Raw genomic sequence first — 18,535 nt, forward strand, 5'->3', positions numbered from 1 at the left:
CCAGCCAGACAGAGTCCTGTCAGTGTGGAGTTTGCATGATCTCCCTGTGCATGACTGGGTTCTCTCCAGGTTTCCAGCTTCCTCCCACAGTCCAAAGACATGCTCGTCAGGTTAACCCCGAGGTTTGAATGTGCATTTAAAGTGTACCCCACTTCTCGCCCAATGACAGCTGGGATTGACTCCAGCCCCTGCAACCTGGAATGAGAAAAGCGGTACAGCGGTACACTTACAAGGATGGACAAAATATCGATTCTGCAGTACACATATTACCCATCCTGACTCGAGTGTAACTATTTTCTGGTGCTATTTGTAATATTTTTACCTGAAAATATTCAGCACTCTGAACAGATTACAAGTGTACCTTTCTTGGGTTACAGATGATTTGTAAGTTCTTGATCTGTGCATGTGCATGTCTGTGTTCAAGTGTGTGTGTGTGTGTAGGTGTGTTTGTGTGGGTGCGATTTGTAGGTGTGCCTGTGTTCCAATGTTTATCAGCTGAAAAGGGAGAGAGAAATAATACATCATGATGTTTGTGTAAATTACAGATTCTTCAAGGCTGCCTTCGTTTCCGTGGAATACAAGTGCGAGTGTTCATTTCCGTGGTAACTTGTCATGTTGAAGTGGTTCTGCCTGCTTTTGTTTGTGTTTCAAGTGACAGACTCTTTTATCGCTGAATTCCTGCCCTTCAACTGAAAGTCACTCCCAGGTTTTTTTCTTTGGTCATTATCAATTCAAGTTTATTTCCCACTGGCTTCTAAGCTGCCTCTCTCTTTATGTCCAACGACGTCTCTTGTGGCCAGGTGTTTAAGCAAATTAATGAAAATCTGAGGATGCAAATGCAATGGAAAGCAGTGTGTGTGTTTGTGTGACTGTGAGTGAGATCTTTTATCTTCACCAGACTGGTTTACACTCACACACGCATACACCCACACGCACATGCACATGCACACACACACACACGCAGTTGACCAGGGTTGGCACAGGCCAAAGTTAAGAGAGGGCTTTAGCTGCTCAACTTCAGACGCAGAAAAACTACATTATAGACTCACTGCTAGGAAGAAATCATGGGTCCATAAATCAAGAACAAATATGGGTGAGGCTTAAGCACACTCTCAAAACAACAGGCAAAGTCCGAATAACTTCTTGAATGAACAGTTATTTTATTATGTTGGATGCCTGAGCCTCTCCCTCGCTCAAGCTACATTAATGAGAGGATGGGAGGGCAGAGAGACGTGTACAAAACAATTTGACTGCCAGCATTGTTCCACAATCGCATCTTTCTGACGGCTCACTTGTTCAGTTTCTCTCCCTCTCTCTCCCTCTCTCTCTCTCTCTCTCTCTCTTCAGCAACTTTACTTCCATCCTATGTCTTCTATCTTGCGTGTTTGTGTCGTTTTTTTTCCCGCCTGTGTTGTTCAAGCTGCCTCCTGATGATTGCCTACAGTAGCAGGCCACTGTAGTGATACAGACAAACACACACACACACACACACACACACACACACAGTGAAACAGTGAAACAGGAACAGGGGAGGTGGGGGTTTGCTTCCTGTCAGGCCTGTCTGTATGTGTGTGTGTTTTAATGTGTGTCTGTGTTTGTCTGGCATGAATCCAGGTGGTAGAAGTATCAAGGATGGAGGGGTGATAGGGAGACTTTAATTTTGATGGTCACACAGGAGGAGAGGAGGATTCTACTGTAGTTAAAAGATGCTTAAATACAACAGAGGGTAACAGAAGAGTGCACCAACTACTTCCATTATGCGTCTTTGACATAAATATGATTTACAGTTTAGAACCTCTGGAAGAACAAATGATATTTCACTTACTGTTACATATCCAGACAGATTAAATAATTTTGTTTTACTAATTTTTTTCTCTGTGCTGACATATACTGATGATTTCATATTCCGTTTTTTTGTGCAGAAAGTTTCATGCAATAGACAGGATTCTTGTTCACCCAGATGAGTCTTTGAACCATCACTTAAAGAAAAAGATCCTGAGAGTGGATAAAGAACAGCTGTAGTATATGTTGCAAAATAACCTCAAATTGAGTCAGTAAAAGTAGCATAAAGAAATGCAACTTGGCATAACATGCACTTTTTACATAACGCATTCTCACAGGCTTTTTGCATGTTATGGACTATTGTTGCTATAAGAGATGTGTCAAGATCCGTCTTCCAGCGCTGGTTTATGTTTGATGTGTTAAAGTAGTTTTGCAGCAGTTTGGCCTCTTCCACATTTAGTATGCAATACTCCGGGCAGAAAGTGTCAAATATTTACATGTCTACAATGATGTGTTTCAAAATGTGGGCTGAGCTCACTCTGAAAATAAAGACTTTTTTATTTTTATTTTTTTCCTGCTGTTATGTGTGTGGAGAATATATTCCTGCCAGAGGTTAAATTCCCCTCATTCACCTGCGTTTTAATGTGTCTTTTGCACAGAATTATCCCTTAAAGCATATCTCAACGGTTACAAGATGTACAAAGAATAGCAAACAGAAGAAATTATGTATTTCTGCCCCAGGTAAAATACATCACTGTTCTATAAAAAGCTTTATTTCTGGGTTTCTGGGTTGGAGATGTGGACGCATTATTGTTTTCACCTATAGCCCCATAACAAAAGCAGGTAAACGATAGGTGTCTGCAGTGATATGGCATGACTGTGAGATGGCAGTGCGTTTACCTGCTGGACACCTGACACCTGGCAGAGAGGTCAAACCTGTTTCCACCTCTTCTGTGTGTGTGTGTGGGCATGGGGGGAGGTTGGGGGGGTGTCAATAATCGCCAGAGGAGTTGAGGATGATGGGATTGCTTTGTTGTTTAAACAGGGACTACTGTGGGTCCAAATCTGCGTGTGTGTGCTGTTTTGTACAGTTATGTGATGTTTAAATGAACAACAAGTGTGCAACAGGTTCCAAATGAAGGACACAATTAAAAACAAGGCAAATATCCATGCAGTTGTTTAGTTTTATATTGCCTTCCTTTAAAGAAAAATACAGAATCTGATTTAAGGATGAATTAAGTATTTTCAAAGTTTAAGGATTTGATCTCCTAAAATTGAGTGAAATTACAATCCTGTGTTTTCTCTTGCAGTATAAAAAGTCAATAAATGAAGAGATATGGTCGCAAGTAGAAACCCTGAAAGCGTTACTGAGTGAGTGAGTGCGTGCGTGTGCATGGGCTCGATGTCTGGCAAGAAATTGAGAATGTGATTAAAAGAGAGAGAGAGAGAGCGTTGTGTTATAATAATGTGGCATCATCTGCTCAACAGATTCATTGCATTCCTTCCCTCACTGCAAAAAACAAAACAAAAAAACACACATGAAGTGAGAGTGTGTGTGTGACTGCATTTCATTCAGTATTTATTGAATGTGTAGGAATGTGAACACACAACATGCATACAATTGTGAACCTATGCACATATTCTGTGAGCAATTTGCAGGCTAACGAGAATTTTTTGTCCACGGTAACCAGCAACGGGAGCGAGGGCGTCCAGAGGCTTTTAAAATCATTTTAATAGCTTTCTTGCTTGCTGTCTGCTACGAGTGCATGCTTTATGGAAGAGTCAATTTGTATCATTGTATTTAAAGAACCTGTTAGACTTTTTATTTTCTTGTGTTTCTTTTTCATTTAAAATCTATCAGAATGATCCTCACTTTCCATGTAGAGTCTATTAAAAATTCAACTTTCAAAAACATTCCTCAGACATTTTTGTGAAACCAATTCATAGCTTACATTTGGCTACTGTTAACTAACATAGCCTGACCTTTAGCTAGGACTTTACCCTTTTCCTGTTGTACATTAGTGACTTTAGCTAAGCGGCTGAATGTTAACATTAGCTGTTGTCCAACAGTAACAACTGAGTTATCAAATATGTTGTTTTAACTCGAAATATAGAAAAAATACCAGAAATCTTTTCAGTAACATGTTGATTGCCTGAAAAATGCAAAAAGGACAATGCTCTCTTCATTATACCTCGTGTCTGCCAGAACTATTTGTCCCCTTATGACCCCATGAAGAATCCCATCCCTTCCCATTGGCAACATTGGACCATGAAGCACAGGTCACAGAGAACCTGGTGTGAGGTCAGAATGTAAACTCAAATGGATAAAAATGGTTCTTAGAGTTGGTTTTAGGTATCGTTAGTATTTGCACTCTTAATGGCAGAGCCTTTTGCTGTCTCAGCCCCGGACCTGATATGACAGATGGGTGTGGCATTATAAACACAGCACTTTTACACCTTCAGCTTTAAATGAATACAAATATCAGCTTTGAAAGCAGGAACAGTCAATGTATTATGTATCAAACCCCTTTTCTTGTCACCTTGATCCCGCTTAGACTACATCAACTTTTTCAGGGCTGGTTGATGAGAGAGTGTTTATGGACTGATTGAGCTGTTAAAATGTATTCTCTCAATTCGCAAACTTTCCGATCAGAAACTCAAATGTTGCAGGACAATATAAAAGCGTAGTCGTCAGTCATTACATGAATTACATTCTGCTGTGCCAAAAGTACATCGGTGACAATTCACTTAAGTTTGGGCTTGTGGCTCTGATGCAAAATGCTTTAAGAATGAAACATAAAGTTCTAATGAAGTAAACTCTCGTTCTCTGTAAAAGTTGGCCAGTATTAAGCAGTATAAAGCAGGATTTTGTGTCATATAGGATATAATATGGTATCTCTAAATATTATTTTAAGCAACACAATATGTGAAAATAGTGTATTTATTGTAATTGACTTCCCACAGCTCACTTTCATGCCTGTACAGCCCTCCATGGGGCCATTTGAGAAACTCTAGCCTTCACATTGAGGGTTTTTGATTGACACTAGAACAGAAACAACAATAATGGAGATTTCCCAGATGAATTTGAATTTAAAAGCCAAGCCATAAGTCATAAAAACAAGGGAAGTGACCTGCATCTAATAGTATCCACAATCCACTTGTTCCGCCACTTTTATGTGTTTTCTTTCCATTCTTCTAATCTTCTTCTTCCTGACTTTTCATCCACTTTCAGCTTTTTAATTTCCGTTTTCCTTCCTCTCTGTCTGACCCCTGCTTTCCTGTTTTCTTTGATCCTTTTTTGTCCGTCCGCCAAGTGAGGAAAAAAACTTCCCCTTTCGCTCCCGTAATGATTGTTAAACACAAACACAAGAGTTTATAACTTCTTCCAAAACGTGCGTGAAATTCGTACAAAACACGCACAAACTAATACGCGCGCACCTCCCATCATATCAAAACCTAAACCACACCCAACTCGAGCGCTCGAGCCCTCCCCTCCCCGCGCGCTCACGACGAGAGAACGAGCGTTTCCAACTTTTCTTGGGGGGGACAACCGACCAGTAGGACATCCAGCTTCCGTTTTTACCACATTCTGAAGCAGTTTTCTAGCAATATATTTCTTGAAATTCACCACCATAATTTCCCTCTTCACTGAGGAACTCCGCAACTTTGCTTTTTTTTTTTTTCATCTCGGTCCAAAAACTCGGGTGAGTAAATTTTGTATTTTAAGTTTGCATATTGTTTGAATGCTGCTCGGAACTTACTATTTGGTATTCATGCCCCATTCAAATCCTTAGTGGTTTAGAAGTCCCTCTTAAATGAACCAATAATTCCCCCTGTGTTGACCGAAAATGCTTTCCTTGAGAGAAGCTTGCTTAATTTTTTTTTGTTCATTCTAGAAATGTAGAAGTTTAGTCTACGGCTCCTTCATACAGTTTTTCGTTTGATATTTTACTGAAGAGTAATTTTAACGAGAACTTGTGACGTGTGTTTGACGTGTTGTAGTTTTTTTTTTTTTTTGTTACACAGAGCCTCTGTTGAGTGACTTCAAGTTTTAAAATGAAAGGGGCTTTGTGAATGTGTGCGTGTGTGTACATATCTGTAGTTAATGAGAGGGATACAGGTTTTTCTTTTCTTCAATGGACACAGGAAATGTGTATGTTTGTGTCACTCTGGACTCAAAGTGTCTCTGTTGTTGTTGTGGCTCTTTTACTGAACTGAATGTCCTTTCTATTTGTTAGCTTGTCATATGGTAAGACTAAAATCTTATCCTTCTGTACGGATTTATTTAGTTAATAGTGACCGTATAATACATTTCTTACAGTTTTTTAAAAAATGTTTTTGGACTGACTAACATTACGAGTTTGTCACTGAATAAAGCACAATCAGACAACTATATGTTAAAAATCCACTCAGCTACATTATGAGCAATGAAACGCTGAAATCCCCCTGATGGCTCAGTTGAATTGTAGTTTCTGCTGAGGCAGTTAATTGCATGCTGTTCTCTCTTCACAGAAAGGTGCCCTCTTGTGGTTGAAAACCCCAACCATCTTTTTTAAAATGATCATTCCCACGATCAGGGGAGATTTCTCAGGCCCTGTTGCAGTGATTGAGAACATATATATATATATATATGTGATATAAGACAATATTTGCAGGGAGTCAGACTGAGCATGCTGTGGGAGGAAAACTCAGAAATAGTGGAAAAAAGCCAAACTAAATAAGTGAATCTGTGAAAGATTAAACTTGTAGTGCACCATATCAGTCATGTGGGAGCTATCATTTCATTACCATTGAAATTGTTGCAACTTGAAAATGATGCTTGAAATCTTTTTGGCAGTTTTAGAGCCTGTTGCTGCTTAGAGGAGCAGCTGCTGTGATAAGCTGCATCACTATAACTATTTCATTTGCAGCCTGATTCTATGATCGTATTGGTTGTAAACTTATTTTTGTTTTGGTGAGTTGCTTTGGTTTCAACATTTTCTACGTTTCTCCTCATTACATTTTATCCGCCAGTGTAGCATCTTTTCCCTTGTCAGCCATAGTACATACATTTCTCTAAAAAGCATAGGTCCCCTTTGTATTTGTGTGCTCTGCCTTCTTCATTTCTGTTTTAGATTGGATGAGTAACAAATCTTGAAAGTTTTGCAGGCAGGGAAAGGGCCGGTGTTCATTTGAATGCATTTTCGGCCTCACTTAACGCACCAGATTCCCAGCATGGTGTGTGATATTTGATGATGGGTGGATTAGTCTAGGGGTCAGTATAAGGTGAAAGGGGCTAACAGATGATAACTATCAGTTATGAGAATAGACGTGGTGTTGAGTCTGAGTCTCTATCAGGTTTTGCCTAACATCTATCTACCATGTGGGAACCATTTCTCAGCGCTGTCACTGCAGGAATGTGTGTAAAAACGTACCATCACACACTTACGCACATGTACACCTTAAAAACCGTGTTAGTCTTCCAACATGAAAGAATTCCTGTCTCGGAGGGAAGTCTTTAAACCCAGCAGGAAAACAATTTTGTGCATCTGTTAATTTTTAGGTCCAAGATTCCTGAAGGAGGCCTGCAGAACACAGACACACACACACTATAACACCTTGTACTTTTTGCAGCAGTGCAAGCTTCATTGTGCAGAACAATACATGTCATGTTGGTTCTGCATTCTCTCCTGGTATTTAACAAAACTCAACAGAGCTTTAGTATTAATTGTAGTTCCTCTAGACAGCCAGGAAGCTATGTTTGAATAACGCAGAGTGACTGAGAGATTTTCACGTTATGGTTTAAATCAAGGAAATGTCAAATTGCTAAATCGGCCTGTGTTCGCTGATCTCATGACCTTAAAAATTCTGCTTGTAATGCCAGTGTTGTTTTCCAATTGGGGCTTTGAATGCATCGTTTGTATCCACTCATAACTCAAATTCCAGGCGTCAGATCTCAGAATGTAAGAAAGGGTGGTCGACTCCTCCTTTATCCAGAGGCGAAAGTGATGAATTATGAAAAAGACAGTTCAGAGAGCTCGTTAATTAGATTACTTAACATAACAAGACACTGCTTTGTATTTTTGCACATATGATACTTTTCCAAACAACATTATTGGATTTGATTCAAAACGTAGTGTTTGGTGTTAACATAAGGCTGGGAAGCACCTAGTGTTACTAATGATACAATTTGTGACCCAAGATAACGATTATATCACAAATAACCGATTCCATGATGATATGATATGATTAAATTTAGAGGTTAAAAGTAGATGCCCAGGTATTGTTTACATACCGTGCCGTCTATGTATTCGGTTGAATATTGTTGAACTAAGTCGAACTAAGTCAGTTAAAACGGATACATTGCAGGCTAATGTTTGGCGAGGTTGTTATAAGGAAGTCTTAAAAACTTAGACTAAAGAAAATAAGCCAGATTTTGCAACATACGCTAAAACTGACAACGCTGAGTTGTTAATAATTTCATGTATGGCAGATAAATCATTTTTGTTTTCCAAGTCCAGTCAAAAAAAGGCTGCATTTCTCCACTGCATTTGAAGGAGATAGTCATGGTTCAGCAGCCGTGATGGTTCAATATTTGAACTTGAAATGTGAACTGTGAGATGCACCCAACATGGATAACGCTCTAATGACAACCTCAGGGCAAACTGTCATATTTAGTTCTTAATAGTGGGGCATGAATTTCTGCAAATAGCAACGTTGTCACAGTATCTTTTATCCAGTTTTTGCTGACTGCTTCACGAGGCTGCCAGTTCCTACAGAGTGTATCTGCAGTCAGTTCCTGCACATAAAAGTCTCGTTCATAAATCCATAATGTGAGGGATGAACGTCGCAAAGGCGTTTTGTCTGTGTTTATCATTCTGTACCTGTGTTAATGTCACAGAGATGATACTGTTAAATCAACTGTATTCAGTGTGTGTGTGTGTGTGTGTGTGTGTGTGTGTGTGTGTGTGTGTGTGTGTGTGTGTGTGTGTGTGTGTGTGCGTGTGTGTCCACAGGTTTCTGTATGCTCTTCCTAAACAAAGCTTTGTTTGGTCACTGGCTGTATTCCAGGAAGATGTGCCTTTGTGTTGTCTCTAAAAATAAGCCTAAGCTTGGCTTGTGCTGTTGTGTACACATACTCCCACACAAACGTTTATATAGGTCACATCTGGGACATGGCTCAAATTTAAACCAATTTTCCAATCACCTCACACACACAGCTTTTGCCCCCAATTGGAAAGTTAACTGGTCATTAATCTGAAACGTGTTCTCCAAAACAGAGTCATAAGTCAGAATTAAAAAAATATACAAAACCACAAATGAATGCCATTTTTATTTTTACCTAAAACCTTGGCAGAAGGACACAAAAAATAATGCAAAAAACAAGGGTTCTTATTTTTCTATTGGTTAAAGGCTTAGGGCAAAAAGCACCAGCCAGCCTGCAGTGAATTTCCCTGAATAGTACCAGCTGCGTTCATCGCCCATCTCAATCCCGATTTCTTGCAAACATTTAACAAGGGAACAGGTGGAAATATTATGTATGTTAAGGTTCACACATGCAGCCTATCTGAAGACAATAGAGAGCTGAGTGTTTGAGCTCACCTGAACATTTGAGTTTTGACCTTTTGGTGCTAATAAATTGTGGCGCTATGCATAAATCATCATGTGTCAAAGAAAATGAAAGAAGGCACTCAAGACTAAGTATTCACCAATAGTGAATCTCGGCAAGTTTTCCAGACAGAGGGTTTGGAGGAGGAAATATTGCATATTGAGTCTTTCCTGTACAGCCTCAAAAGGGGGTCAGAGGACTCCACTGGAAGCCTTCTTGGAATTTAATTCTTTCCCTCTATCAGTTTTTCCATGGCCAAAGCAGAAAGAGGGAACGATAGAGAGAAAGGGAGAGTGGGACAGTGGGAGAGACAGGGGAGTGCGATTCAGAGGCCCAGTTAAGTCTGTGGCTTTGTGTTTTATGAAGAGTAAAAAAAGACATTAAAAGTCAGCATTTTCCACCAGGCAAGGGAATCAGTGAGCACACACACACACACTCACACACACATACACTTTCACTCCTGCAGTCCCCCAGCCTCCTATTATAAGGCTGAGTGGAGAGGAGGAATGGCAGCATCTGTGGCTGAGTGTCGGTGTGTGTCAGGCGAGGTGGCTGCAGTCTGATAGAATCTACAAGCCACAAATACACACTGTCATCATCCTTCTTTCTTTCTCTGAACTTCCTTAACTCACTTAACTGCCATTGTTTGGTTCTCTGAAAGTCAAAATAATGGCAAGTTTTGATAAGAACAAGAAAAGGGGCTAACATGACAACAGGTTAGTGACACGACCTTAGGTTTTGTGTCCATTCTTCAGTGAGCTTCATGAGCCAAATTATCTTGGAAATAAAAACAGCCCTCTCTCTTAACACTCCTTAAAAAGCCTCACGATAAGTGAATTTAAATGTTCAGCTTCTGTGTGTTTATTAATGAGGTGCGGACAAATGATGATTGTTGGATTGTCTTTTAGTTGCATCATGAGGACTGTCAGTCACTCATTCCAGTGATCGGCACGTCTCAGCCAAACGATATACCCCTCAGTGTGTTGAAATATCTATAAGGCATGAAGAGCTGTGAATAATAAGTGTTATGCATACCAGACCATCGTGGCTAATGTATACAGCATGCTATGTCTGTCTGCAGCTGTTGCATGGAGTTAGAGGCGAGTAGCAGCAATTTCACACTTTACTTTCCGCGCCGAGTGAAAGCTCTGCCGAGGTAACAACGTTCCCAAAGATCCCTGAGTAATACAAGGACCCATGTTTAGTTCACATGGAGAAAAGTAGAGTTTATTATGAACAAGATTTTAGTAGTAATGGAGTAATGTTTTCTTTATGACTCCAGGATGACTTTCTTCCTAAAGGATGAAGTTATCATGGTTCATCATTTACCAGGAAAACTTTAACTCTGCTTTCATTTATGTAGATTGAAATTGAGGAAAAATATATAATTTGTTAAGATACTGATCCATTACAAGCCAAACAAATAATAAGATACTGTACAATATGATCTGAAATGATATGAAATGATACAATCTGATTCAGAGTCAACTTTACCTTTAATTAACTTGTTTGAACTTTAAGAGGATCAACAGAAAAAGTAATCAATATTATATTAATAAGTTAGAATTATACAGTACAATATGACATGTTATGATACCATACAGAAGATTTTATGTTCAGCTTAGGGAAGTTGAAGTTTTTCTCACCCTTTATATGATTATATCAGTTCCAGCAATAATAATAGTTTCAAACTTTTTTTTTATAATACATCCAAAACTCATTGTGTACAAACATGTCTGCTCTGTCTTTTATCGTTACGTTTAAATACAAGTTTCTGTGCGGGTTAGATGTTTGTGCTTTTCGTATAGCTTACATGTAAGTGAGTGTGTGTACAGTTTGTTTTGTTTGTCGCTCGTCCCAACATTTTTTTCTCCAATGGGGATCCCTCCTGCATTCTCCTCCCCCTCCTTCATCTTCTTTTGACTGAGATGAGAGGGCAGCTGCAGACAGAATAAAATCCAGCTGTGTGTGTTTGTGTGTGTGTGTGTGTGTGTTTGCGTATGTGTGTATGTGATGTGTGTGTGTTGTTGTACATGTCTAAAGGATTATTTGCTGCGCCAAAGAATGTTCCTGCAGGTTGGATGGATTTGACTCAAATAACGAAAAGATGCTTTGCATTGGATAGAGTCAATTAAATTGTTGGTCTTTGGTTTGTCTCGACTCTCTCTCCAACCTGTATCCCCTTCATTATTCTGTCTCTCAATGCACTAACATTATTGTAAAACCTGAAGCCTGATTGGCCAAATAAAGAAACGGTGCTGTGAAAGGCGGGTTTTCAGGGAATGTCACTTGCACACGACTTAAAGTTTGCTCACAACCTTAAAAAAAATCTGTCACAGTAATGTATCTTGTGAAAAACATGGGCGTCTTAAAGTCAATTTTTATGAACCCTTAAATGTGTTTTTGTTCAACTTCAGGGCCTCATATATATGACATGCATATTAAGTATATAACCAACTATGTACTAAAGCAATAATAAAACCATATAGAATTATATTTTCATTATAGGCTGCCATTGCTGCAAAATCGTTATGTTTAAGACTTGTTGTTGCCAAATCCAGGCACACACAGGACAGTTCTTTTCATTGCCGTCTTACGCTGGCTTCAGGTGCAAATTAAAGTGTTTCTCGCCACGTTCTTGTTTTTTTCCCCCCCCAGCTTAGTCTGAGAGCACTCTGATCCAGAAAACTGTTGTTGTTTACGTTTCTGTCTGAACTCCAAACCCCTTAAGTTGCATGAATCAGAGTGTGTAGCGTACTCTTGTTTCCCTTTCTCTGTTTTACTATTTACCCCCCCCCCTCCCCCTGCTCCCGCTTTCCCCGGCTCAGACAGGGTAGTCCTATCCTCTGGCACACCCCACGGCCACATGCTCACACAAAAATTGTGGCCTGCTTCCTGTCGGTGGGGAGAGGCTGTTTTTACTGTGACTCCATTTTGGCGGAGAGGGCTAATTCCTCTGCTGTCTGGCTCTGTGTGTGTGTGTGTGTGTGTGTGTGTGTGTGTGTGTGTGTGTGTGTGTGTGTGTGTGTGTGTGTGTGTGTGTTTGGTGTGTGCCTGCACTCGCATGTGCTTTAAAGCATGTTTGCATCTCTGCTTGCTCAGCTTCTCAACTACTTACGCAGCTGTAATAGAGCCCATATGTGTGCACATGTATGTAATTTTATGGACATCAACAGGAAAGTTGGGCTGAGTTTTAATGAGTATACAACAAAGAGCAGTCTGCATGCTTTATGGTGTTAGTGATGGAGTCTTAACTAAGCATGTTGAGCAGAATGATGGTGAGGAAACATTTCAAAAGTCCTTCCTTCATAAACAGACAATCACTACACATGGGGATGGATGGTAGCTCTGTTCATCTCCAATAAACTAGTTTGGTAAAATGAGTTGAGGGGGAGTGACAGAGAGTATACTGTGACTTCTCTACCACTGGAAGTTTTATTGACAGACTCTCTCTCCATGGAGTACTAGTCGTATTTATCAACAAAAACAAAGGAAAGCTTCATAAAAAGAGAAATAAAATGATATACCACTGAAAAGAGTGAGATTAGTGTTGTAGTTGAGACTTCAGACACAAACAGAATGAAGTCCTATTGGACAATCGTGTCTTAATCAAACACATACACGCACACACACCACACTACACACATACACACATCCCTGTTTTGACTGTCAACAGTGTTGTCTGAATCCACACGCCACTGAAGAACTCACTTTGTGTTAAATTACATGTCAGTGCTGAAAAGCAAAAGGAATAACCTGGAATTTGACTCAGCAGCTTAAGGATGATTCAAGAGTATCTGATAAACAGTCGAGTTATTTTTGTCTTTTTTCTGTGGCAGGCTTGCAGACAGTTACCCTTGACCTCTATTATATCATTTTTATTAACTCAATGGTCGTTGGCTAATGCTTTGTTGATAGTATTTTATATCAAGGTGCAGCCTAACTCTTAAGATACTCAGATTGCAGTTTTGAATATGTAAACAGTGGACTCCTGGCTTCTATCAACAAGTCATTGTCACGTTTAAGACCTACAATCACAGCAGAGTAAACACTCTACTCCCACATACAGAAATCTTGCGTTTACTCAAGCACAAGCTCCCTCTCAAATCCACACATGGCTTTGCACACAAGCAGACATTATACTCACTTCATCTTACATCCCAGTAGCATTTTCTTTATTTCTGTAATTTGAGGGAGAGTCATATTTTTTTTGGGGCAGTTTCATTTAACCTCACAGTTGTTTAGAAATGTTGTGTTACGGTAAGTGGTTGCAGATGTGTGTTGCTGTATGTGCATTTGAACTTACAGAAACTTATTACCAACTTTGATGCCATTTGTTCTCCTCTCTGGGATTTTGAATTTGACACAAATCGACGAGGAAGCCTGCTGAGGTGCTGCTTTCATCTTATGTATTTGGGGCTGCAGAGAAAGTAGGATGTTTTTTCTTAATATAACATGTATGTTTCTCCCTACAGACTCCTTTTTTTCCATCAACAAACCAGTCGGTGAGGCAACCAGCATTACCCCAGAGGAGAAAACATCCAGCAGGACAGTGACGACACTGACAGTCAGCCAGTGGGAGACACCCAAAGCCCCTGAGATATTGAACTGATCTGACCAACTGGCCACAACCAGTAAGACAAGTTAACCAGACAGAACTGCAGCCATGTTGATCATCTTAGCCTTCATCATCCTCTTCCATCTGGCCGCAGCCATCCTCCTCTTTGTTTCAACCATTCACAACGTGAGTTACAAACGAAATGAGAGCATACAACAAAATGCCTGAACTATAAAGCACATCTTCACCGATGTAACCACCTCTCTGTCCCTCCCTGGCGTAGGCTTGGTGGGTGGTGTCACCAGCAGGATACGATGTGATCTACGCTGACCTGTGGTACTCCTGTAATGCCACCTGCTATCCTATAGAGAACAGCCACACTGCTGATGCAGGTAAGACCGTTGACGCTGTCTTACAACCTGGCAGCACACAGCTTCGAAAGGGAATCGGAGTGACCCTCTGATCGGTTAGATTTATGTCACGCCCACTCAAGAGGTTAACACGACCTCTTTGTGTCTCGAGTGTGAGCTAGCTAAAGGTGGTTGGACTGCCCTCAAGGCACGACCAACTTGAATTATAGACCACGTGCTATAGTTTGTAAAATAGGGCCTGGTGTGTTACTTCAGTGTGTAGCTTGTACTATAAGTATGTGTTGATGTGTAACACCTCCTTTCTTCTCCACTCAGCCTATCTGCAGACTGTCCAGGCCACCATGATCCTCGCCACCATTTTGTGCTGCGTCAGCTTCTTCGTCTTCATCCTTCAGCTCTTCAGACTAAACCAGGGAGAGAGATTTGTTTTCACCTCTTTTATCCAGCTCCTGGCCTGTGAGTGTGACACAAATACTTATCAAGCAGAGGCTTATTTTCTCAATTACTAGAAATTAGAAGTTGTTTTCCCTCTTGTGTCGACACTCCCCACTTTTTTCCAATATGCCCACAAAAGTTGGATTTGAATCTGTTCTTAAATTCCTGATTGTACAGTTTAGACTGTGGTCTCAAGATTTACACATCATGTCTGTTTAGTAAAGGTTAAGCTGCAGTTAATCTTTTTTTTTAGCACAAAATCTGTAAAATGGGGAACAGCTATCCTGGCCCTGTCCTAAAGTAACAAATCGTCCTACCAGCTCCTGACACGTTCACTAAGTAACACATTCTCGTTTTTAACGGGATGTCATGTGCAATAAGATCAATCTTGAATCTCCCTAAACTGAAATATACCATTGTTTGTCTGAGTTCGGCTATCTGATTCTCTATGTTGACAGTCTTTATGCTAAGCTAAAGTGTTGCCTGCAAATAATCTTTTTTCTGATTATGATTATCTTTTTTAATGATTATTTGAGTCACTGAGTAACATCTGCCTTTTTCCTTCTTCCCTCTCCTCCTCTCAGCTTTATGCGTGATGATCGCAGCCTCCGTCTACACGGCTCAGAAACAGAGCTTCCATGTGGCCAGTCTTCAGCAAGGCTCATACGGTTCCTCTTACATCCTGGCTTGGATCAGCTTCCCCATGACTCTCCTCAGCGGCGTGATGTACCTGGTGCTGAGAAAACGCAAATAAGATGCGTAGGGCTCGAAACAAAAGGCGCGCAGAAATTCACATCATCAACACATTAAAAAAGAACACATGGACACAAATACAAAGAGACGTGCAGTTTACAAACAAGTATGCAACTCTTTTCTAGACCTTAGAATTTATAATATAGAAGTTCTACAGCACAAATCAGCAATAGGTTCACGTCTCAGGTTCAGAATCCATCAGTAAAGCAGTTTAATCCACTCTACATACTCAAACCTCAATTATGGGAAGATTTGTCTTACTGGGACGCTCCCCCCCTGGACTTTCCAAAGGGTCCATACATTATTTTGTGAAGCTATTGTTTTAAGGAATTCAGTGTGTACATATTTGCTTAGTATGTATAGGTCAGTCAGTTTCAACAAAACTATTTCTGAGGCTTAAAAATGATATATATAAAACAAAAAAAACATTAAAAAAAAAAAAGGATCTTGTGTTAACCCTAGCATGTAGGAAGGATGTGTATTGAAGCATTAGTTGAGGTGTGATATGTAGGATTTTTTTTAACCTGTCTTGTGTTACTGACTTGTGTTTCAATGGTGAAAAAGGAACCAATGATGTGCTGTGATTTTTCAGATGACAACATAGAAACATGCAAACTTGAAATAAGAATGAATATTTCTTTGTTTTTGTTGTGCTTTTGTCTTTCTTTCACAGCGTCAGTGGGGGAAATAAAACTCAAGCTATTTATTGTTTAAAACCACTGTTGTGTATTTTAGCATGATGTGACTGAGGGGGTATGAAGGACTGGGCTACTGTTTGATTGGCTCATTACTAAAACACTCCTACACAATTATTACCCTCCTTTGTTTTGCATTGTAACAGTGAATTAGAGCGTTTATTGTACCTGCTACTCACTTCCTAAAATGATCGTTATCTATAGACTTTGAAGTGATAATGTTGTGGTTATCAAATAGCACTGGGGAAACTGTTTTTATTTGTTTTTCTCAATTTTAGGATGAAACGGTTAAGGGAGACCAGCTTTATTACCTTTGCTAGGATATTCTTGGATACAAGTAATATCAACAAGTCCTACTTATTGGCTCCCTTGGGGGTTCATTGGGTTGTCTTGTAATAGAAATTATTTGAGGTTGCTTACCTATGATCTCCATCATAGGTATGCTTTAATGAAGATTCAGGGGGAAAGAAATGGTATTGGACTTTTTGCTCTGCTATCTGAGGGTGATACTTGAAAATGATCAAAACAAGATATTGGAGGCCAAGATTGTGATGTTTGTAGAGCATGCGTTTGTGTAAAGTTGTCATCTTTAGAGTGATTCTCTTTATTTTAAGCCTGTTTTGCATGCACGTTTTTGTCCTTCTTCAGATCCTTTTTAACTTATATTGAAATGAAACGAGAGTTGTTGCAAAGGAAACATAAAGATGAACACAGATAATCAACGGGAATAACTTCAAAGGGTTGATTTGTCAGAGTTATTCTTTATTTGGAATTGCAACAATCGGTTATTTTGTGGTTGTGACTATTTACTTGTCGAGTGTTTTTTATGGTAGTGTAGTGGATGTACTGTGTCCTTGTTTCTGTAGATCAATACAAATAATCACAGGATAATATTAGAAGCAAATAATCTTAAATTCAACCAAAAAATGTGGATTTGTTTTTAAACTTTCTATTGTGCATTTGAAATATTTTTTAACGCTAACTGAAGTATTAACTTTATATTGATCAAGGCGCTTGTTTTGTTTTGTTATGGAAGTAAATTGAAGAGTATCATTCATTAGGAAGATAAAAAAAACGTTTTATTTCCCTGCGTAGATTATTCCAAAATGTAGTTTTGAGTTTTTATGTTTCTCACTGGCTCCTTTTGCTTTGACTAATTTGATAAAAAAAAAAAAATCACGCCATTTATACATCTGTGGCAACATCACTGGCTGTTCTGTGATCAAAAGAAATGTTCAGAGTTTTCCTGCGTTCAAATGTCATGAAAGTGTAATGTTTGTCCGCTGCCGACACCTAGTGGACAGAAAATAAACTACGTGATGTTCATGTGGGAGACTTTTTTTTCTCTATTCTACAAGATCCAGTACAATGAATGAACTTGCTGATCTAATGTCAGAGTGAAATAATGGTAAATCTTTTGACATTTTCATTATTTTACAGGTGCTTATTTTTTTTCTGTTGCTCATTCTCATCAGATGTAGATCTTAAGAGTGTGTTCTTAAAAGAAATGAAGTTTTATTCTATGTTTCAAATCCGTCGTTTACTGCTGTAACCACTGTTGTAATACTCTGTTAGAGACTGCCTACTTATTTCACATCACCTTTCATTATCAGTGTTGGACATATTTCAAGGCTGTGGTGCAGCATAAGGCGAGGCAACAATTCAAAGTGCTTTACAGAACAATTTCTGTACATTAACAATTAAAAATAGCATTAAAGATGGATTTACAATTAGGAAGAAAATGATCAAAAACAACATTTAACTCAAATTCATTGAGATATATTTGTCAAAAACGTATTTTTACATTGTGATTAGCAGTTCTAGTAGTGTCACCTTATCTTCTGTCAGCCATGATGTTATCATTGATGCCTGATCTTCTGTTGTTTGTATTTCCATCATTGTACTATCACTGTATTGTGAGAAAACCAACCTATAAAATCAGCTGTTGAAAACTGAAACGATTTCCCCAATAAAAAAAAAAGAATATAGTTGTACATGATATTTATTTTAATTTATTTTAAATATTTGTATAATACACAGCTACACAAAAATAAAAGTAATGACGATATTAAAGAAAAAAGCAAATCAACATCTTGTGAAAAAGATTTTGTCAAACAATCCCTTATTCACAAGCTGTTAAATCAGATGATGCTTTTATTCTGACATTCGGCAATGTCTTCAAAAAGTGGATCTGTCTTCATACATCAGAAAAATGCTGATTTTTTTTTCTTCACATGAGTTGTTATTATGAGTCAGATGTTTTATGTGAAAAAAAAACAACAAATAGTTGTTTCCAAAGTCAGTGTACATAAAATAATGTCCCTAATACATTTTATTCTGAAATCTGAAGAGA

General features: G+C 39.0%; 1 protein-coding gene across 2 annotated transcripts; it reads left to right on the forward strand.

The window, feature by feature from the left end:
• Positions 1–5,301: 5,301 nt before the first annotated feature.
• Positions 5,302–17,508, forward strand: emp2 (epithelial membrane protein 2). Of its 2 annotated transcripts, none has more exons than XM_020656754.3 (5): positions 5,302–5,486; positions 13,846–14,114; positions 14,212–14,320; positions 14,615–14,755; positions 15,319–17,508. In XM_020656754.3, exons 2-5 carry the CDS (start codon positions 14,037–14,039, stop codon positions 15,486–15,488), a joined length of 498 nt encoding a protein of 165 aa, XP_020512410.1. In that variant the 5' UTR covers positions 5,302–5,486; positions 13,846–14,036; the 3' UTR covers positions 15,489–17,508. The 2 variants fall into 2 exon arrangements, with proteins under 2 accessions (XP_020512410.1, XP_029137699.1); XM_029281866.2 differs by having other exon boundaries at positions 13,873–14,114.
• The last annotated feature ends 1,027 nt before the right edge of the window (positions 17,509–18,535 follow it).

This window comes from Labrus bergylta, chromosome 16 (genome assembly GCF_963930695.1).
Source record: "Labrus bergylta chromosome 16, fLabBer1.1, whole genome shotgun sequence".
Taxonomy (NCBI): domain Eukaryota; kingdom Metazoa; phylum Chordata; class Actinopteri; order Labriformes; family Labridae; genus Labrus; species Labrus bergylta.

Excerpts from the sequence above, each read along its gene's own strand:
- emp2 (XM_020656754.3), top strand. The coding sequence starts at position 14,037 with ATGTTGATCATCTTAGCCTTCATCATCCTCTTCCATCTGGCCGCAGCC. Across the intron at positions 14,115-14,211 it reads TTGTTTCAACCATTCACAAC|GCTTGGTGGGTGGTGTCACC; the intron begins GTGAGTTACAAA and ends TCCCTGGCGTAG. Across the intron at positions 14,756-15,318 it reads TTTTATCCAGCTCCTGGCCT|CTTTATGCGTGATGATCGCA; the intron begins GTGAGTGTGACA and ends TCCTCCTCTCAG.